A 23,665-nucleotide genomic window follows, 5' to 3' on the forward strand; every position below is an offset into this window, starting at 1 on the left:
TCCTGCTTCATTCACTGATGCACTTCTCTAACAGAGAAGACAGGGGTGACCCAGAAGTTATAACATAGCCAAATAGGCAGCCGTGATTTTTAAATTGAACGAAAACTATTTGCTGTAGAACGGCATCAAATGAAAGAGGAGAGCACAAGCTACAGAAAGGTATGAATCTTTAAGTACTTTGCAGTACCGGTCGGAGTCTTAAAGGCACGCCTATGAGAGGTGCTCGTAGTCCATTTAAAGTGAACCTGAACCAAGTAAAATTATTTAAAATAAACACTTGATGTACCTGCAAATGATTACATACTTACCTCACCATCAGTTTCTCTCAGAAGCTCAATCAGTTTCTCTCATCTTCTAACAATGATTCCCTCCAGGTCTTACAAAATTTTGTCAGAACTTAAATATCAGTTTCTGTCAGTTATAAGTGAAAGGACAACTGATGTGTAAGGTAATGTCCATGTATCCCTATGGCTCAAGTGGGCAATATTACAGTTTATCAGTGTGCTGAACAGGAAGCTGTTATGGGGTAATGGCCATTTTTATAATGGAGGATGGAGAATTCCATTAATCACAGTGAACAGGACACAGGAGAGGAGAAAGATTGCGGCGTAGACTAAACGGGAGTGTAAGTATGAGAGTATGGGAGTGCAATCTACATGTTGCCACTCGGTACACTTATCCAACGACATGGCCTGACGTACCACTGCTACGCCGATGACACACAGCTATACCTGTCCTTCAAACCTGGTGGAACAGACCCTACCCCAAAAATAAACTCTTGCTTAGCTGAGCTTCAGGCATGGATGAATGATAACTGGTTGAAACTGAATGCTGACAAAACTGAGGTCCTGTTTGTCCAAAGCCAGTGCCCGCCATCAAAACAGCTCTATCCTAAAGCAACACCAATCAGGATTGGGAATTCAGACATAAACAGCTCCAACCTTGTGCGCAGCCTTGGCGTACTAATCGATGGGGAATTGAGTTTCAGAAACCAAATTTCATCTGTAGTTAAATCTTCCTTCTTTCATCTGAAGAACATTGCAAAGATTAAACATCTGATTCCCCCAGAGGATCTTCAAACCCTAGTCCACGCCTTCATCACATCACGGCTGGACTACTGCAATGCCCTTTATGCTGGCCTCCCCAAAAAGGACCTGCGTCGCCTGCAATTAGTGCAGAATGCTGCTGCCAGATTGCTAACAAACCAGCCTCGCCACTGTCACATTACACCGATCCTTCGCTCACTGCACTGGCTACCAGTAGAATGGAGAATACTCTTCAAGATTGGACTGCCGACATTCAAATCCCTGCACAATCTGGGCCCTGGATACATGAAGGACTTGCTGAAGCTGCACCACACCTCTCAACCTCAGATCAGCAAGTTCTATAAACTTGGTCACTCCCAGAGTGCACCTCAAAAAATCTGGAGACAGAGCCTTCTGTCATGCTGCCCCTACTCTTTGGAACTCCCTACCACACCCAGTAAAGACAGCACCATCCCTGGAGCTATTCAAATCCAGACTGAAAAGCTACCTGTTTAGCCTGGCATTTCCAGACTTATAAAATTCTTCCTCTGTACCACGAAGGTCGGAGCCATGCTTATGCGCTTTGAGTCCCACGGGAGAAAAGCGCTTTACAAATGTTATTTGTTGTTGTTGTTGTGTGTATGCTTATTTTGAATTTCTATTTTTGTTCAGGTTTTCTTTAAATTCATCCTCAAAGTAAGGGCCCTGACACACCAAAGAACGTTTTGTGGGTCGTTTTCATGTTCAAAAAAAAAAAAAAAAAAAGCCTCCATTGACATACATTAAAATCGCAGTAAAATTGTCACGATCACAAATTTTGGGAAAATAACGATTGCTGCGATTTTAACGTAAATCAATGGAGGCTTATAACAAAAAAGAAATTAAACCGACCCGCAAAACGCCCTTTGGTGTGTCAGGGCCCTTATATAAGGTGCATATTTAGTAACCCAACGGCAGTTTCACTGGTTATACCGGCTTCATCAGAGGAAATAACATACAGTCATATAGGTTATTGCCGCTGATGAAGTCGGTATAAACCAAAATTCTATAAAATCAGATCATTTTATTGTATCGTGTGGTCACCTTTAGGGTTGTTTTTCCACCTTGCACCACTAGAATTCAGATTTCAGCAGAAATGTATTTGAAAATCAGTTTGCTGCCATATTTAGATCTGACACACCTCTTACCTGCTTGATGAAAATATTTACCAAGGATGAGAGGGCGGAAGTGAAAAAGAGTGTTAGTTAACACGAGCCGCGGCAGTGGGGATTCCAGGCTCTGCCTGTAGCGCACCATGCCCTTCTTCATCTTCCTGATACTTTCTAATTCACAGTCAGGAGGACATATCGCAAGTGGAAGGAGGAAGTATCAGGATAATGTAGAGTAACATGGAGCACTGTGTAGTAGTTAGCAGAGTTAAAGAGAAACTGTGACCAAGAATTGAACTTCATCCCAATCAGTATCTGATACCCCCTTTCACAAACGGATCATCAGGGAGTGCTGTATGGCTGATATTGTGGTGAAACCCCTCCCACAGGAAACTGTGAGAACCATGGTCCTGGCAGTTTCCTGTCTGTGAACCTTGTTGCATTGTGGAAAATAGCTTTTTCCAACTTCCAAAAAAGCAGTAAAAATGTCACCATGTGACACATTTCAGAATGTAAATCAGGGAGATGAAAGCTTTTACAATGGGCAAAAACTGACTAAATAATTTTACATAATTATTGTAAAATGAAGAATTTTTTATTATATCATTTTCACTGGAGTGTCTCTTTAACTTGGGCCATGATTGAGGAAGGGGGAGGGATGTGTGTTAACTAGTGGTGTCAACTAATGCCCCATTTTCCAAGTGAAACTGTACTTTGTTTTGGCACACTCATCCTTAATATTTACTAATATGCCTGATAACCGTTTGATTGATATATTTTCCAAATTCAAACAAAAAGTTTGTTGAAATGTTGGGGTCAATATATAGCTGGCTAATCAAATCTGATCAGAAAGATCACCCCTTCTCAGAAGGCCTGGCTATCCTGTGCTCACAGGGAGCTCCTGACAATAACTTGGCTACACAGTGATTATCACGTCTCATCGGACACTGACAGTGTAAACACCAGGATAGCAAAGCCTGGTTACTCAGTAACAGATGAGAGCTGGTAAACAAACTACCATTACAGCTCTGTGGACTGTCCTGAGATGGGCAATGGTGGCCAAATTATAACTGCTCAATTGTTAAATCTTCTAAAAGATAATTCATTTGAATTCTCGAGGGTTAATCCTGGAGGCAGAGTTCCTGTCTGTGGATTTCATGGTAGGGTGGTTACAGGGTCCTTGCCATTGAACAAATAGCATGTTTAGCCAGCTGCATCGTTTCTAATGCTGGGAATACACCATAAGTTTTTTTTTTCAGCAGCTAGATGGCTCGATAGATAATTTCTGACAGGTCCCATCATTTTTCTTTTTGAATTTCTCATAGAAGTGAATGGAAATCGATTAGAAAATGTATTTGAAAAAATGATCTAAAAATTGACCAGAAACTAAATCTGCCCAAAAAAACCTCATTTTGTATTCCCAGCATTAAAGGGAACCTAAATTGAGAAGGATATGGATTTTTGCTTTTTAAATAATACCAGTTGCCTGATTCTCCTGCTGATCCAGAGTCTCTACTTTTAGCCACAGCCCCTGAACAAGCATGCAGATCAGGTGCTCCGACTGAAGTCAGACTGGATGAGCTGCATGCTTGTTTCAGGTGTGTGATTCAGCCACTACTACGGCCAAAGAGATCAGCAGGACTGCCAGGCAACTGGTATTGTTTAAAAGCAAACATCAATATCCCTCTCAGTTTAGGTTCTCTTTAATAGTTTTTAAAGGACACCCGACAACAGAGGGATATGGAGGCTGCCATATTTATTTCCTGTTAAACAATATCAGTTATATCAAAAATAAATGACAACCTCCATATAACTCCCACCTCTGATGGAATGCACATTGCCTGGCTGACCGGCTTATCCTCTATCCAAAGTGCACCTGTAGTGAAAAAAAGTGGCCCTAGGGAGTACTTGCATCAGGAGGGGAGAGCCTCTGGATCCCAAAGAGGCTTCCCCCTCAGCAGAGAGGATTCAGCGCTGGGACCTCTAAGGATCTGCTTGTCGGGGGGTCTTGGGCAGGGGTACTAGAAGCTCTCCGCTTGGGCGGAAATAGCCGAACCTGATCAGGTCTGCTCTACTGTGTAGGCGCAAGCCACCTGTGCAGTAGAGCAGAGCTGATCGGTCTCAGCTATTTCTACTGGAGCCCAGGCAGCGAGCCGCTAGTGCACCTGCGCAAGGCAGGGAATGTAAATATTATTGTGGCTCTACATTCATCGAACTGGCGGAGGGAGACCCGGGAAGCCCCATTAGTATCCAGAGGCTTCCCCCTCCAGAGGTAAGTAACCCCACAGGGTCTACTTTAAAGTAGATCCGAGATGAACTTTTACTCATTGCATAATTGTGTTCCTTTCCTATTGTTTATAGGGTATTCCTCAAGCCAAATACTTTGTTTTAATACTCTAATTCCCTATAAACTAAATAAACCACGCCCACAGGTTTTCAGAGAGCCTTGGCAGTAGCAAGGGCTCATGGGAGCTCAGTCTGGGCAGGAGGAGGAGGAGGTGTTACTAGCCATTGATTTCAGAGGCAGAGGGGAGGAGTGGGGATTAGGTTTTTTTCACAGGCTGAGTGCTCAAGATTCAGATAAGCCTGCCTGTGTGTAATGTTTACAAACAACATGGCTGCTGTCATTGTATCACAGGAAGAAATAATTTTCTATTAGGCCTCTTGCACACTGCAAGTGATTCTGATTCAGATTCCGCTTTTGAATCAGTTTTTACATCCGATTCAGATTCCGATTTGCAGTGTGCAGGGAGCAAACTGCAAATCGGAATCGGATGTAAAAACTGATTCAAAAGCGGAATCTGAATCGGAATCACTTGCAGTGTGCAAGAGGCCTTAAAGCTGTGTGCAGCTAGATTTGCTGTGTAAACTATCTAAACTTTAGATAAGATATAGACAAGTTACTTGTTATAGTTCGTTTTTCATCTCGGATCCGCTTTAAAAGCCATAGAGCCTGAACAAGCATGCAGATGAGTGACATTTGACTGGATTTGGGATAGTGAAGGAATGAATTCAAAATTCAATTAGGTGTTTGCAGCGGGCAAAACTGGATCTTTGCACAGGGATAATCAGACTTTGAAACTAAAGCCTCCTACGCATGCTAAAATCCATTGTGAAGTCAACTGCTTCTCGGCACAGAATCTAAAGGACATTGGACCTGCGCACCACCCCCTTCCAGTAGTGTTGTCATATTCTCACGCCTGAAGTGACATGAGGAGAAACTTAGCTACTGAGTCGCAGCGAGTGCAGTGTAAGAGAACTATTAGCAGCATCATCATTGACCATATACAGTATAGTGCCAGAGCATATTTAGGCAAACACACAAGACACTTTTTTAATATAGTTTTATTAAACCTCTGCAGGGCACAGTCACAGAACAATCAATAAGATTGGTGAATATCACAAGCTCTTTTTTCAAGCAAAATGCATCAAAAGTTAAAAAGTTAAAAAAAAAAAAACAAAGGAAAAAAAAAACAATTTAACTCCACCCAAAAAGGTGATTAATAGCTGCAGAATGTCTCTGAGAGACCGGTATGAGCCAAAAGAACAAAGAAATTATTAATAATAATAATCATAAACTGAATCCAGCTGAAAGAGCAGAATGCAGGACGAATGGGGTTCAGCTTGCAGCCTGTGAAATGTGAGGGTGCTTAGAGCCATCATGAGGGTCTGCAGAGTCGCAGCCATGACAGTATACCAAGTGTGAAGCAGATCGGTCACCATGCAGATCAGGTGCCAATCCCACAGAGCCAACAAGGAGACATTCAGCACGGGATAATGCTGCAGGTTCTGGAATGGGCTGACAGGCTCGTAGGCCAATCGCTGATTAATACATATACTTTAGATTATACTTCTGACAAGCTGAAGGGTTGGATACGTTGCTGGGTTTTATATTTTGCATATAATATACTATCTGAAGATAGTGATGATCGAGTGTAGGAGAACTCAATTGAGAAGTATGTGATTTGTTTCATCAGCTGATATCTTTGCAAGGCTCAGATTTTCTGTGATCACATCCTGTTTAGCACATGATCATGACTAGCAAATCAGAGACTTGCATATCTATCACCTGACCAAACTGATCACATGCTTCTCTAGAAGTTCTCCTATAGACTTGACCATCACTCCACCTCACCTCATGTACAGTAACATCCATCACTCAGTAAAGGCCATGACACAATCAGTCGCTAGTGAGAGATTGCATGCCTTTACATTACATATGCAATGCTGCTCCAATACTAAGTAAAACACTGACAGCAATTTCCCAGGACCCCCCCCCCCCCATTTGGGATGTTCTGTGATAAGGTTTTCAGGCATTTGCCCACATCTACTGGACCATGGTGAGAATATCCCCCAGGGGCCAAGGTCGTAAAGCCAGTCTCCAATATTTCTCTACAGGGACGAGTGGAGATTTTTCTCCAAACATCCTCCAGGAAGAGGAAACTGGGAAGTCCAAGTCACCTATCAGTTATCCAGTAAAGGTGTTAATTGGCAACTTTTGGCCATTTTATCAGTGACTTGTGGCTTTGATTTTCTAGTCACTGCTTCCTCTTCCTGAGTAATGGAAATCTGACTATTAGGTGAAGCTTACTCTTACTAGAGAAAAAGTAACGGTTATCAGACCTTAGGGGACACTCACCAATGTACCAATACAATTTCTGCAGCATTGAATAAAATAAAGTGTCACTGCAGCAGAGGTGATGGGAGACTATCGGCAGAAGCAACACAGACCACAATAAAACCCAGTTTAGGTTCTATCTTCTCTAGCCATTGCCAAAGGAGCTTGGCATCCCACATTGAATAGGTTGTGGAATTACAATCACAGCATGTTGTGCCTGTTATTTCCTATGAATGCCCAGGCAGCCCAAAGCAGAATATGTCCAATCGTCAGCGGTGTTCTCTTAGGAAGCCGATGGCAGCGCCATTGTGTCAGCTCTGTGCAAAAACGGACTTTACAGCACCATGATCTGCATGTGCGGCAGAAACGTCTCCTCCAGCAATAAACACGCCACATCTCACAGGTGCATGATGGGTACCGCACGCCAGCTGCTTAGACCTGAGATAGAAGTCAGCCTTGTGATTGGTGAATAAACTTTGTTACAAAGTATTATATGGATTTCCGCTTGCGTAAAAGGACCTCATAGTTCAGCAGAGTCAATGCTGTGACTAACCGCAAGCAGAAGAGGAAAAAAAAAAAAAAATCATCTATAACTCATGGCTAAAGGGCCACTGATCCAAAGACTAACAATAGTAGTTTGTATTCTATGTAGTGGATTGCGGGTCAACAAATATTAAAAACGTGCAACTACAGTTTGCCACACGCAGGGCAGATCTCCATGAAATACAAATATAAATAGAAGCCACTCCCACTCTGAGAATACCAACATGACTGTACCGCCTTACTTTAGCCACTAACACTGCTCTAGTGACCACGACTCCCTGCATTGTGGGAGGAGTTATAGTCCTGCACTAAGGAAGGACCTCCCCCGAGGGCACAATGACATGGGGTATCTTTCAGAGCTTGGTTGGCTGTCCACAACTAGAGTAAAAGCTTGACTGCCATTTCTGTCACTGAAATCCAAAATTGAACAAGACAAATGCTGAAAGCAATCCTACTGAGGCTGGTAAATTCATCACTGTTGTGATACTTCAGGAAGTTAACTGAAGTTGAAATGTGTTTCTTGGTTATCCATTTAAAGTGCTCTAAAAGATTAGCCACAGCATGATAACCTTTAGGGGAAAAAATCATCCTGGACATCAAATAGGATATTTAGGATTAGTGCACTATTGTAACTTTATCATGTTCAGGTTGGGGGCTTCTAGTGTGATTCCTGGAGATCTCATCTGTTTTATACAAAAGCTCCAAGGAATAGGTCTCCTTGGTAAGAAAAGCGTGGGACAAAACACAGACATCTACCCTCTGTCAGTCAAATCCTGCTTGTAATTCCGATCGTCACCCTCTAGCGCACTCTGTAGGGGTGCCCATAAATTTGCTCTATATTGAAGCCCAATTGACGTTTCGATAATTTTTTTGAATAGGAATAGGAAGAGAATTGGTGCAGCAACATATTTCCACCCTAAAATCAATCGGCAATGGTGGAAAAATTTTGGTCGCAAGGGTCTGGTTGGTTGCACGGTGGTAACTGTGTTTGAGATCATGATGACTGACGTACCCCTGGCCTGTATCCCCCATGTGTACAGAGTTAAAGGCTCACCTATCCGCCGGCATAACTCCTAGCCTTCTCCGCTATTACCGCCTCTTGCCTGTGACACTGGCGCATGTTGTGATGTCACTACATGCGTCGAGTCACGTGACGCAGGTGCTCACGGTGATGCCGAACACCGCAGGAGGCCAGGAGTCGCACCGAGCGGACGTAAGACCAACTCTGATCGGATCTATCAAATGATCGATCTGGCCATACAGCGAGTGATGTCTGGCCACCTTATGAGTCATTGAAAGACAGCCGGAGCAGGCCTGAAGCCCAGCAGAGGCCACGGTAGGGAAACAGAAGTCAGCATTGCACCAAGCAGAACTTTACACTGACACAGTGTGTGCAGAACAAGGGCATACAGTGATGTCATATTTACACGCCCTCCCACACAAACAGAGCTCGCTTACTCTGCCAGATGTTCTCATGCAGCAAAGACATCCATTCAGGTGCTAAGTTCCAAGATCACCTCGTGAGAAGCCAGTCCAAACCCACAAGTATCTCAAGCCACCAATTCCGCTAAATGTAGCCACAGCCCGTTCAACTGTGGCTCGACTACAAAAAAGGATCAAAACTACACAGGGTGAAAAAGCGATTGGTTGAGAAGTGATCGAATGACTGCTCTGAAGTGTTCAATGTCAAATTTCTGCAAATCTCATCACATCTCAATCAAATCTCTATCCTGGTAGTTTTGTGCAGTACAAAACCACATGCCTCTGTGCAGCACCACTGAAGGTATTCTAAAAAAAATAAAAAAACCTGGCTACTGACATTGTACTGCACCGTGGAGTACAAAACTAAGCGACAACCGAACTATGGGCCACAAATTCGCACTACTGCTTCTAATCAGCTGAAAGGGAGTAAAAGAAGATAGGTGGTAGCAAAAATATTATTGGCAGATTCAGCCAGAGTAAAGGAAACTGCTATCCAACAGCAATAAATCAAATGTAAAAAAAGAAACATAATTGTGATAAATGCCAGGTTTTTCTTCATGTACCCCCCCCCCCCCCCCCATGGGGCCACCTGTGACACAGGCCTAACAATAGTTCTTCTAGACAGGGATTTTATTTGCGTGGAAGGGAGCAGACATACACTAACACTATCCAATATACATCTCAGGCCTGTGACTGTGTGTGAATAGGTTCCCCTTATATAAACTCCATTTCCCATGCATGAAGGAACAGCCGATTTGGTTGTGGCCTTCCGAAATAAATACTGCTCAGTGGCCAATATTTAAAGCCTAACCTAACCAAAATCTGAACGTGGCAAATTCTAATAACACTTACGCCGATTATAGTAAATTATAAATCCCTACCTTTGGAACTGAACTTTTCACATTGATAAAATCCTTTGTCTAGCTGGGCACCTATCCAAACAGGCTTAAGACCTCTCATGCCTCTATTTCCTGTTAGCAGAGGAGGTCTTATAATTGGCTCACACTTCCTGTGAGCTACAAGCCCCAATTCCTTATGTGGAGACAATGGCCTCAATTCACGGAGCATTATCAAACGTTTATCAAACACTTTATCAAACGTTTGATAATTTACCTCATGGGTAAAATCTCATTTTGAATTCACTAAGGTGTTATAGATTTGTTAAACGTTTTATCGGTAAAACATTCGATAAATATATAACACCTTAGTGAATTTAAAATGAGATTTTACCCATGAGGTAAATTATCAAACGTTTGATAAAGTGTTTGATAAACGTTTGATAATGCTCCGTGAATTGAGGCCTATGTTTCTATTATAATACTGGCATTCTGGGAAGATTAGTCAGGCATCTATTTTTCTTCCTACGTTGGGTGTGACATGGTCACACCTGACTGACCCACCCACCAGCTGAATCCAGAAAGTAGAGGAAGAAACCAATACTGCAGTTACTAACACCCTGGGACCCATGAAAAATAATTTTGTCTGTCATTGTTTCTACACAATATTTATAATTCACTTATCAACCTGATGGCTATTGGACTAGTTTCGTTGTTCAGCAATTAACTTAGATGGGCTAGGGGGGAGACAGCCCCGATGACTATAAAAGACAGTGATTACTGTCCCAAGTAAACAAACCTGTCGTGGTACATTGCTTTCAGATTATAATCACCGACGGTCGATCATAGTGTGATAATAAAAGATCACTATTGAAACTACTTATGCACTTCTGGGTCACTAACCATCAGGGATTGCTCTTTTTATAAAGATGTAGCTAAGCGTTTGTATGCAACGATCTACTGAGCAGATTCTTAAAGGATAGCCGAGCTGAAAAGGTATGTTTAAATGCAGGCTACAGAGGGGTGTCTGCAGGAGTGTTCAGGCTTACCGCTCCTCCGGATTACTTCCGCCCCGCTCTGTTCTGGTGCACACCTTGTCCAAACCGTAGTACAAGGGGGTGGGAATTAGACATACTGACCATGCTCAGCAGAATACTTCCAGGTTAAAGGTCGGGCCACTCAGCCAAGTCATGGCTACTAATGGGGACTTTTGCAGGGGAACGGAGCATCATGGGAGTGAACGGGAGGAGCGGTACGGCCTCAGCACTCATCCCCAAACGTCGCTGTAGCCTCCATTTAAACATACCTATTCCACTTGGGTATCCTTTAACTGTCATGTAAATTCTGGGGGAGGGTTACCTGCTTGGGCATCTCTAACCTGGATTCCTTCCCTTTACACAAATAAGAGAATGTAGCAGAAGAATAAGGGCCTAATTCCACCATCCACAAGTGCCGAATTTAGCACAAATCTGTGTTTCCCTGCAGGCAAGAGGGGTGGGGAAATGCCACCTATCTAACCTATGGCTTGCTGTCCAGATTGCACTAGTGTAGCAATTCGGGCTGCGGCTGCGCAGAACGGGAGCCAAGGCTAAATCAGAAACGGCCCCGGCTCCTAGTGAAAGCCGACCTTAAAGTGAACCTCTGGACTAAAAATCTACTCATCAGAACTGAAAAGGCTTGGTGTTTCTTTAACACTTTCACAGCATCAGAACTTTGTTTTTCTTACCAAAGCATCATTTTTAGCTGCATTTTTAGCTAAGCTCCACCCATCAAAGAAAACTGCCGGGCGGTTTTTCCCTGATGCTGTGCAAAGCATGATGGGATTTCCTATGTTGTTATCCACGTTGCCTAGCAACTGGGAAGGGTGATCAGCACACAGGACAGTTGGGAACTGTGTCTCATGCTCCCTGTCACCTCCTTTCAACCAAAAAGATGGCTGCCATCATGAAATCAAACATTTGCCTGTTCTTTTAAAACAGGGTGGGTAAGAGATTATATTACCTATTTTAATTAATAATGTAACTTAATGACAGTATGTTTGTTTAGGCTGGAGTTCCTCTTTAAGACTTCCCAAATCTACAACCTGCACTTCTCAGAGGCCCAACTGATACAAATCTATTGGCTTTCAGTCACGGCAGAATTAACAGCTTGCAGTGGACTTAACCTTTAAACCAATCACAAAACCATCTTTTTATGTGTCAGCATTCAGCTGAACACAGATTGCTCCACACCATCACCCTGTCCTGGGCAGGAGATAGACCACAGACAGGCCGTTGCCCAGATTTCTAGACCAAAATAAAAAATATAGCCAATCACAAGATTTGAGACTTCCTCAGGTGTAATACAGCTGTGTGCGCTTGCAGATGATCAGAGGAGCCCCGCCTACTGCTCGCAGTGCCTACCAGTTGAGAGCTTTCCCACGTTTCTTCATTGAGTTATAACACCATTAGAAAACAGCAACTTCACAGAAGTTATGTGCTAACAAATTCGTCTGAATGCTTTTCTATTTTCTCTCTTTTTTTTTTTCTCTTTATAGTTTCGATGAGGCAGCTTGAAGGAACAGGATATGACGGATTGGGGGCGAAACTAGGATAGGATGGTGTTTAAGTGCGGCAGACAAAGGCCTCAATTCACTAAACTTATCTCCTGTCTTTAATAACTCTTCTAGAGTTGTTACCATGGTGATAAGGCATGTAGTATTCAGGAAACATTTTACCTCAGGCAAGCCTAAAGTTAACTCTTCTGTCTTTAAATTAACTCTCCAATCCTTAAAATAACTCCAGCGTTAAAGACAAGCTGTTAATTAGCTGCATGTGAAAATAACTACAGAGGAGGTAAATTAACTACAGAAGAGGTAACATAAGGAATGAAGAGGTAAGATAACTCTCTCACGTGTGGAGGTAAGTTTTCTCTTGCCTTATCTCCAGCATGATCTTAGTGAATTGAGGCCAAAGAGCGGACTGTTGTGTGAGGGAACTGACGGATAAAACTTACATCCATGTACAGCGTATGGCTACCTTGCCTTATCTATCTCAAAGAAAATTGTGAAATTCAAAATACATGTGTATACATACATTTAAAATGTACACTTGACTGAGTAAAATGAACTATAAATTACCTTTTTCTCATGTCGCAGGTGGTTTTAGACTAGGCCATCTCCTCATGGGGGATTCTTAGCATTTCCAATTCCATTTTCCTTTTCTACATTTCCATTTTTCTTTACAAAAGCACTCCCCTGATGGCAGTGGCAGAGCCCAACTACCAGAATACTGTACGTACAAGGAATAGGTATAGGGTCTTTCCATGTAGTGCTTTTGTAAAAAAGAAAATACTGAGAACTCCCTGAAAGAAGATGGACTAGTCCAAAATCTGTCAGATTTTTACAACCTACTGTAAGCAACACCAACAAAGGACAAAAGTTATTTAGAGCACATTTTACCCTGGGACAAATGGACATTCTATATGTATGCATACACATGTATTTCAAATGCTATCATTTGTCACGATGGTGTTTCTGTAAACTTGGCTTTTGCAGTTCAGAGACTTGTTCTTGATTGCCTTTGGTGGAAATGTTAAGAGTGCAGTTGCTTCATGCAGTCATTTGTCATAATGGATCACTAGATGACAAACTTACTTATCTTTCCCACCTGCTGCTTGAATAGGAAGGGGGACTTTGTTCCGACAGCGCAGGAACAAAAGGGTAGGTTGACGAAGGTCAGAACAAAATGCGAAACATGAAAGTTGCAAAAGCGGCCAATCGGCATATCAGGACAAGAGAGAGGCAAGGTTCTGATAGACTGTCACTGTGAGAAAATACTACAGCTTAAACAGTGACCCAGGCATTTCTCCAACCTTATAGAGGGGATCCTTCTATAAAATGCAGTCCAGGCTGGCTGGGTGACTTAAGGTGCCTATTAACGTTACAATTTTTTTTTTCATCAGATGCGATCTTTCAATGCACTTTTTACGATCGTAAGTAATTAGAAGGTAATTTTCAATTGTTCCCATAAATAAACCGTCACTTAAGGCATTTTCTCTCTTCAGATGGGATCATAAAATTCAAGTTTCGGATCGATTTCAGATCGACCAAAGAATAATTTTACATCGATTTTCGACACACTGTGCAGTTTTCTATACAATTCAATCATAAAACGTGCATCCGATTGTACCGTTAATGGTCACCTTTAGGTTTTCCACCACTCTCTAGTCTTGAAAAGTAATCCAATGTAAAATAGAGACCCTTCAATATAACGCTCTCGGATATTGCCTCAAGGATCGGCGGATGGTAGGGTTAAGTACCCCACCTGCTTGCCGCAGCCCACCCCAGCTCAACAGATCCAACTTAATTGGTGGCTCCTGAGCTGGAGGCGGGATGTGTCAAGCAGGTGGGGTGACCACAGAGCTTTGCAAGTTATCAAGGAACATAGCTGTATCTTTCTTATAGACGTAAGGGGCGAGCTTCTTTCATCGATGAATTATCAACGAGCGAGTGACCCTACCACCTGCCGATCAGTACAGCAATAATAGAGAGCTTTACATGGCAGGCTCTTTATTTTACACTGGACGTGGCCTTCAATAAATGAACTTCAGAGTGACAAGTATGCAAGTGGAATTTACAGCTTACATAGGCCAAATATAGACAACCGTGGGAGAGAATCTAGTGTGTACAGAAGACCTTGTGCCCCCATTTATCGTCTAGAGCAGTGATGGCTAACCTTGGCACTCTGGTTGTGATAAAACTTCAAATCCCATCATGCCTCTGCCTCCCCGAGTTATGCTTAGAGCTGTCAGAGTATTGCAATGCCTCATGGGACTTGTAGTTCCACCACAGCTGGAGTGCCATGGTTAGCCATCACTGGACTAGAGGTTCGACATGCTGGATCAAAACCTATAACCATTGCCCCTGTGACCCCTAAACGCTCACGGGAAGCTACTCCATATTGCTGAACACATCATTCCTCCCCCCCCCCCCCCCCTACAGGCTATCCTTAGCCCCAAACTGTTGCCGCCCCTTACCGGCTGACAGTCATATAAAGAGTGCGAGTGGCACAGGCATTGTGTGACTTCAGAGTAAAATAAATAAATCAATACATGTGACCTGTACACACAGGTGAGACATCTGGGTGGATGCAGAACACTCATTCTTTCCTTGTATTATTGGCTATGAGTCACTCCTAGCTGCACGAATGTAACAAAATAAGGAGATGTTCCCAAATACTCAGGGCACATCACAGCTCCCAGACACTCTATAAGAAGTCAAAATTAGCACCATCATGTCGACACTGTTGTGTCAATTCATTGTTTTTGCTATTGCTGAGCAAATAAGGCCACATGAAGCTCTAAAATGAACCAACTATGGCTGCCTAACAAAAAAAAAGGTTCAAACATGATTTTTTTTTCATCATTAAAGAATCAGCACTTCCTGGCCTGCTGGTTGACTGATTGAGGCTTCATTCAACCTGAAGAATACCAAGGTTGACTGACGCAGGAATCCCGGCTGTTTCACGCTGCAAGGGATTCTGGTTTATGGGTACTTTCAATGAGGACAGTTCACACTACAAGCACGACACTGGCTGGCTTATCCACAATTGCCTTCAGGAGGACCTATGCTAGATACACACCATACAATTTTCTGTTAGATTTTGTTAGCTTTACCTGCCAGTTAGCTTTTTTTCCCAACATGTTGGAAAAGAAATCTGGCAGGCAAATCTAACAGAAAATTGTATGGTGTGTACCTAGCATTAGACAAGACACCAATGCTTGCAGTGTGAGATAGCCTGCCTGATAAATGGCGTTTACAACACCCTAGCATTTTGCTAGTCATAAATCGTGACTAGACGCCAGGAATCACTTGCGGTGTGAATCATCTGCCAGCATTATGACGGGTGTAACGTGCATCCTGTTGTTCTGCCTTGACTGACGTGTTGGGCTGAGCTATGGGTGGAGGAACCTCATCCTGCCCAAGACTTGCTGCCTTTTGAAGAACACCTACATAGTATATAAAAGCCAGTGCACATAAGTAAAGCAGGGTAGGCGGATCTGAATTTAAAAGTTGTGTGCTTGTGTCTTCTGGCAGCTACCTCAGTACACAGCACAGAGGAAGAACAGTAATCTGTTTCTTTCTTCCCCCCTCACTGCTGCTCACCCATTTCAAAATCACAGACGCCACCTGACAGCTGGCAGTCACTCTGCAAACACCTGAATCGTCCAACCAGCAAAAAGCCAGTGAAGCGAGCTGACTAACTCTTTCACTGCTTGGATTACACAGTCCAGCACATGTATGCTTTCCGTTATATATAGGTATACTGCCTGCTGTGGGGTTTTAGTCTAAATCTGCTGGGTGCCGTTTCAGAAACTTTCTGGACTGAACCTTTTGCCTCAATCAGACCTTCTGAGAAAGCGCAAGTTCTGTAGCCACTGCAAAGAGCGTAATAAAGGTTGCATACAGCACAGACGTCGCTGTACCTAGAAGCTGCACCATCCAAAAAAAAAGAAAACAAACAAACCTTAAAACATATTACGTGTGTCTGCTTACCACTGCCGAGGTACGCAAACACGCGTAACACTATGGTCATATATTTAAATAAAAAAAAAAAAGTTAGCTTGAACTCCAAGCGGATATATGTAAATATCAAATGTGTGACCTGCAGGTCCGAAATGTTCAATTTAATTCAATGTGAAACAGTATATTAAATGCAGTGCCTTCTCCTGGCGATAAGGAAAATTAAACAGGCGCTCAAAATCCAAGCACCTTCGTTTCAGGAAGCTTCAACTGGTAGGCAAAGCGGGGAACCCCCCCAAACACACCCACCCTTTCTCATACAAAGGTAACAGGTTGTAGAATAAGCTCTGGTCTACATGTCTTTCCATATAGGATTCACGGAACGTAATGCTGAGGCGGACACGGACCCAGCAGGAGTTAGAGGAGCTGTGGGGAAGAGGGGTCAGAAGAGCAGAAGAGAGAGAGGTAGAGAGAGAGAAGGTGGGGGATGGGGAGAAAGAGGGGGGGGGGGGGGGGGAAGAGAGAGAGAAAAAGGAAAACACTAAGAAAATACAAAGAACAAAAAGTAATTAATTCTTGCTTTTACCCCACCAGAACAATGTGGGAAGATATTACATAGCCAGCTGTCTGAATGCCCTTTCCGGAAGCAAGTACGGTTTTGCTAAAGGGTAATTAAAAACAAAAACTATGTTGCCAGTAGCAACCCATCAGCTCCACCCTCTTTCTATACAGAAAGGGGATGGATTGGTTGCCTTAGGCAACAGTTTTTCTCTCAGATGCTTAAAATGCAGCACAGAGATGTACAATCTCTCTTTTCCAAAACAGCAGAAAGAAACAGTGATACAACATCACTAGGAAACCTTCTAATGGGTATTTCGAAGTCCCAGGGATAACGTATTGCAATACTGATGGCACTCCGCTGGTTTGTGAGAAGCGTGAAATCGCCATTCCACTGCAACTTCCATAAAGAAGTGTAAAGCATAGCTTCTCATCTTATATACCCAGCTGTGGCATAGTGTTCGGTGGGCCCATTGGCTGATTACACTGCTCACAGCCTGATTCGGTGTAGTCTATGACATCACTACAATGCCCAAATAAGCTCCTCCCCTTCCTACACATCAGCCTACAGGAAGGACGCTGCCTCACTCAGCCTGGTTTTTAAAGTCCAGCTTAACCCAAAACTGAACAAGACACTCAAATCTATGATTAATACAAGTATTACCCCTGGGACTAAAATTCCAAACAGACAAACCCCATTCATAAAGGCTTAACGCCCATCTCTAGCTCCCTGCTCCCAAACTGCCGGTCTTACATAGTATGACTATATTCTCACTAACACTGTTTAAGAGTCTGGGAAATGTATTCTGGTACCCGCTATTCTTACAATTTTTATTTCGGACTGCATCTAAATTCAGAGAGAACAGAAGGCAAGATGTACTGCACTGGCAAGGACAAATGGTTTGCAAAAAAGAGGTTCTGTCCAACGCTTAATTACGCTGACTTAACCTGATTGCTAAGACAATCTGCCCTTTTTAAATTATGGGTTTAACTGGACATTAAAGTCCACTTGGATGTGATACCAGCTCAACATAAACGCAAGCTTCAGCTAATAAAACTTAAACTGAAAAGGTATTCCATAGCCCGTGAAAGGATACCACAGAAATGTAACTGGCACTGCTGCCAGCATTTCAATGTGAAGGTTTTAGGCAGACGCGCGTTGAAAACCCCCTCTTCCTTTGTTTCGCCCTACTTAGCTGCTCATCAGAATTGAGCTCATCAGAACTCATAAGTATGCAGCCAATCCCTAAGCAATAGGGGCGGGGCAGAGCCTCTGGCCATGTAATACCATCCAAACAAAACAAGAAAAAATAAATGTAAATCTACAGCAATAAGATCGTACAATTAATCAAACAGAGTATATATATATATAATATCTTCCTTTTTTGTCTTTAACGCCTTGCATCCAAGGCATCCAAAGGTATTAAAATTAAGTTCATTCACAGAACAAAAACAACTAATCTTGAATTGCTTGCAGATACTGCTAATTTTCATCTGTGTCTTTTTTTTTCTTTTTTTTTTAATATATACTTTTTGTATTCTGTATAATTTTTTTTATTAAAAAATGTGTTAATGTGAAAATATGTGCAGAGGCTGCTCTTACTAGTGGTGTTTTCAATGCACATTTTTTTGTTTGTTTTTAGAAGTCTGTCATGCTTTGGAGGGGAGATTCTTGGCTTCCAGCCATCTCTGACCCCCCAAAACGGGGGTTAAGTACGCATATCTTTAAATATTAACTTAATTTTTTTTTGTTTTTAAACTCCCGTTGGCTCCAAGATCTCCCTCTAAAATATATAAACAAAACAAACGGGAAAAAAAATAAAAATAAAAAAACAGCGGTTCCATTTTCCTTTACGCTTCCCGCTAGACCAAATCACCTTCAGTTTGGGGAGAAAAGGTTACAACACATGTGGGCAAGACCCTCATTGTTACGGAGCTGCGGAGGAGTTGACCCCAGCTCTTAGGACCTCCGATTTGTCGCTGCCGGACTGGGGGTCCTCCGACAGAGTTAGCGATGTCGTTTTGCCAGACAGCATGGTGATTTCTTGGGCCAAGCTGGATCCGTTTGGCACCTCAGAGCTGCAGAAGGAAATAAAACACACGTGAAGCAACGGTCACAAAATTGCCATCTTAGCACTGCTTGTGTACTGAACGGTCCATCCTAGTACAGTTTAAAGAAAACCTGTAACAAAACAAAAAAAAAACCCTGGGGGATACTTACCTCAGGAGGGGAAAGCCTGGATCCTAACAAGGCTTTCCCCATCCCTGCAATCCAGCGCTGTGACCCTCTGAACAGCATCGCGATCCAGTGCAGGAGCAGTAGTGGTTCTTTATTTGGGTTAAGGCGAAAATATCCCAGTCCGATTGTATCCGCTCTACTGCGCAGGCGTGAGCCCTTTGCGTCTGCACAATAGAGTGGATCGAACACACTCAGCTATTTCCGCCTTAGCCGGAACAAAGAGCTGCTAGTGCACCTGCGCAGGAACGCAGTAGGTAAATATTGCCCGCATCTGCGCCCTCTTGTCAGGCTTTGTCGAGGGACTTTTGGGAGTGCCAGCGCTGGATTCCCCCAAGCTTCAGAGGATAGGGAAGCCTCATTGGGGTGCTGAGGCTTACCCTTCATGAGTTAAGAATCCTCCAGAGGGTTTTATTTTTTCTCAGAGTCTCTATGTTAGAAAGCACTGAACTGTCCCCCCCACAAGCATCATTGCGCCATGCTCTGACCCACTATGGCCACCAGGAGGCGCTTCAGTCTTGTTGGAATTTACATTTCAAACCAGGGACAATGCCATGTAAACAACATCTGATGTTGTGGATCAGGGAAGCAAAATGACAACACTGGAGATGGGGTGCGGAGGAGGAGTGCAGTATTCCCCAAAAATCCACGATCTATATCTCATGGTCAGCCCCCGGAAGGTAGGCTAGGATCAGCAGCAGACACACATATCAGAACTGAGGTATGTAAACATACAGGAAGAGATGTGGACCTACTGAACTCCCACAGAGAATGCTTTAAAGTGTGCCCAAGACAAATATCGAGTCAATAGTCAAATACTTACCAAAGAAGAAGGAAGCCTCTGGATCCTGAAAAGCCTTCCCATGCTGTCCTCCTGACCACTGTTGCCGCTCATTGGGAGACCAAGGGAACTACTGCTTGTTTGATTCCAAAATCTCTACTGTACTCCTCTTCAAGCACAAGTGCAGCGACACTGTGCCTGCTCGGGGGGGCGTGGCCACACAGGGACTGCTTGGGGCATGGCCACACCTGTGCAGCAAGCCAGAGCAGCTCATACACTAGTTTCTCTGGGCTACTGCGAAGCCGCGCTTGAGCACGAAGAAGCAATGTGGTCAGGATATGCAGGAGCGTCCTGGGCGGTGGCGGCCGAGGACAGCATGGAAAGCCACCACAGGATCCAGAGGGGTCCCTCTCCAAAGTTCAGGGTTTCTTCCCTTGAACAAGTATGCAGGACAGGAACTAACATACATACTTGTTGCAGGGAGGAAAAAACGCATTATGTACAACAGCCAAGAGCTTTATTTGGAGGACAGCAATGGCAGCCTCCACAATTCTCTCGTCTCAATATGGACAAGACAAATAGACAAGACAAATAACATTTATATTGCGCTTTTCTCCTTGCGGACTCATTCTTGGTGCTGGTACTAACTCATATCCATACTGCCTGGAGGTGAGTCAGATCAATACTTGGAGGAAAAAAATGCGAATTGATTGTTAAACTGGTCTTGATGTCAGGCCTGAAAAGCTAGCTGCTCACCCACCTGTCTTGCTGCTCCTCAACATTCAACACAGAAATTATGGATTCCTGACACCCCCACCTTCAGTTATGGGAGCAATCAATGTTGTCAAGATGTCCACTGGTAGTATCTGGTCCAGTGACTAGAAGTAGAGGATACCAGAAATTTGTAGTCTTGAGTGAACATAAGTAGGAGCAATGTGACTAAGTGGGCAGGACGATACTAAGGCATTACATTACATAAGTGAGACTTATGAACTCACAAAACGCGTTGCCTTAGCCCAAGAACTTTTTCCTAACAAGTGTCATCATTGAGGTAAGCAACCTCCTATCTTGTTTTTAAGGATTTTAAAGTATTTTATTACCTCTGGGAGCCTCTTTCCCCTGTTGCATTACAAATGAAGTTTACAGCATCAGGAGATTGCGGAGGGCTTGACCTGTTGCCTGTTGAGGAGACCAAATTTGCACTAACAGGTGCAGAATGATAGCTAGTATGAGGATTGTTTTGAGAGCCATTTTTTTCCCATTTGTATTCTTTTGTAATTGGGGTTGGAGTGACATTCTCAAGTGTTTATTTTATACAGGAAACCTGAGGTATCACAAAGTTAAAAAAAGTGAGGGAATCAGCTGTCCCTTTGGTCTCCCTTCCCGGAACCCTCCTTAACATCGGTGCAAAGGTTTTCTCACGGTAGGTTACCCTTACTGTGCACAATAGATATTCCGAACATGGAAACAGATGAATGACCAATTCTGTAGTAGCGTATTCATGTTGGAGAAAGCAGACATTGCAACTCAATCCCACACACCCCTGGAACTGCAGTTAGTAGTCTCACAAAGCATTATCTCTCTCTCTCCCCCCCCCCCCCCCCCTGTGGTCTTCTATGGTTGGAACAGTGATGGTTGGAATTATTGTAATGCCTTGATGGGAGTACAGATTTCCTTTGTGGACTTGTGACCACTCTTGGTGGATCCATCCAAGTGATTCATGTTGGCATTCTCCATGCCAAACTTGGACGACTGTTAGAAGTGCAGAGCATATTCTTAATTGAGGTACTATACATAAAAACACCTACCTGAAGGACATTTGAAGGTCATGTGACATAACCTTGCCCTGTGGATCCATCTGTCCATTCTCTACCTTCATGACATCGGGTTTGCTCTTCACACCCATGGAGTGTCCCTCCTAAGTGGGCAAGCAAAAGCATTAATCTGTTGAACTGATTTGGCGCAACTACACTGGTAACACTAGCAAACCTTATTCAATACTGCAAGTGCCCTCCTCCCTGGGACTCACCATACTCAGTTCACGAGTTCTTTTCCCGATCTCACGCTCAACTTGGTGCAGCTCAAGACTCAGCTGCTCATTGGACAACATGTTGGACCACTTGGCTGGTGGAGGTGGAGGCGGCTGCTGCAGGCTCCCCAGTGTAGACGTCTCTCTCTGTACCAGTAGGCGGTTATTGGCAACCTAGTAAAAATTCGTTGGAAGGAATTTAAGTCTCTGTTTCTACTGCGAAGAGGAAAAAGTGTTATCATGCCATGCCTGGAAAGCTAATTATGCAGTTCCGTAAGTTGGGTAACAGCCAAATAGAAATATAGTGCTAATTATCTGGCGTAAGCTACATTTCTGTACAGTGATGAGGAATACCAAATAGGACTCATATCAGGATAAATATCCAGACTTGTTTTACTTCATGCAGATGCAGTTATACAGCATACTTGTTCAGGACAGGGTTTCGTGCCCTGCACCCTTAGTCAGGGGCCACTGGACAAAGGGCAAAGGGCCCAAAACATTTTGGTGGGCTAGCGTGCTGTATAACCGCATCTGCGTGAAATAAAAAAAAAGTTTGGGCGTTTATCCTTACACAGGCCGAGTCCTATTTGGCATTATCAATCTACTCTGATGTTTAGAGGTCAATCACACATTCCAAAAGATCATCCAGGCTCCCCAAGACACACGGACGCTCTGTACCTGAGGCTTGCAGACCACTATCTGCATATACAGCTACATTTCTGCATGTCAATGGCCACTCGGAAAACATACATCTGCCTGTGACCAGGCAAATTTCACCGGCTCACCATATATGCTAGTGACTTCTCTAACGTCCATCTGCACATCTAGGGTCAGCTGGATAGCGTACTTGTTAAAGCGGATCCGAGATGAAAAGCTAACTATGACAAGTAACTTGCTCTAGTTTAGATAAGATATACAGACAACTATAACAAGTAACTTGTCTATATATCTTATCTAAACTTTAGATAGTTTTACACAGCAAAACTAGCTGCAAAAAGCTTCAACAGTTTATGATTATTTATTCCTGTGATACAATGAGGGCAACCATGTTCTGTTTGTCACATTGCACACAGGCAAGCTGATCTTTATCTCCAGCCCTCAGCCTGTGTAAACTTCACTCACCTCTCCTCCCCCCCCCCCCCCCCCCCTGAAATCTGTCTAGTAACTTCCTCCTCCTGCTCAGACTGAGCTCCCATAAGCCCTTGCTACATGAGTCAGAGCGCAAAGGCACTCTGGAGAACCTGGGGGCAAGGCTTATTTATTTTATATGGAATTCAAGAATTAAAACAAAAAAAAGTATTTGGCTTGATGAATGCCCTATAAACTATATGAAAGGAAAAGAATTATGCAACAAGTAAAAGTTTATCTCGGATCCACTTTAAGGCTGTTGCCTCAGATGTAGGGTTTGAGCCTTAGACTAGGGTTTGAATCCTGGCTCTTGCCAGTACATAAAACAGTACAGATTCTTTGGGCAAGATCCTCTAATGATCTTGGTTGCCCGTGGCTACAGCCGTGAGAGCTTTGAGCCCACCAGGAGAAAAGCGCATTATGTGTGTCTTGTCTAGTAGCCACCTGTAGTTGAGTGTAGGAAAAACTTCCCTTGCGAAAAACAACACACACCAAGAGGAACACATTCAAGAAAAGGAACTCCGACGATGTGCCGTTTCCAATTAGCCTGAGCAGACCAAAAGCACTAAACAGTCAACTACATTCTTCATATTAGAAGGTGGAGGAGAAAATAAAAAAAGGAGTTTCCCAGCAGCTTCTGAGAACAAAGAAAATTCTGCCAAAGGCAAATTACTTGTTTATGTTTTGACGGGGACTAGAAAACAGAAACAGATGGCTGAAATGATCAGCTTTGCCTGTTGTGCAGTCGTGTTGCACCTCACATGTAGTGGTAAACAGGC

The 23,665-nt window shown here is 43.3% G+C and overlaps 1 protein-coding gene across 5 annotated transcripts in view; it reads right to left on the reverse strand.

Moving 5' to 3' along the window:
• Nucleotides 1-10,104: 10,104 nt before the first annotated feature.
• Nucleotides 10,105-23,665, reverse strand: part of RC3H1 (ring finger and CCCH-type domains 1) — a 138,209-nt gene continuing 124,648 nt past the window's right edge. For all 5 annotated transcript variants that reach the window (XM_068239085.1, XM_068239089.1, XM_068239087.1 and 2 more), the window contains exons 18-20: nt 21,759-21,932; nt 21,538-21,647; nt 10,105-18,791 (exon numbers count right to left, since the gene is read on the reverse strand). In XM_068239085.1, the coding sequence (XP_068095186.1) occupies nt 18,641-18,791; nt 21,538-21,647; nt 21,759-21,932 (435 nt within the window). In that variant the 3' untranslated portion in view covers nt 10,105-18,640. The remainder of the gene's footprint in view (nt 18,792-21,537; nt 21,648-21,758; nt 21,933-23,665) is intronic.

This window comes from Hyperolius riggenbachi, chromosome 6 (genome assembly GCF_040937935.1).
Source record: "Hyperolius riggenbachi isolate aHypRig1 chromosome 6, aHypRig1.pri, whole genome shotgun sequence".
Taxonomy (NCBI): Eukaryota; Metazoa; Chordata; class Amphibia; order Anura; family Hyperoliidae; genus Hyperolius; species Hyperolius riggenbachi.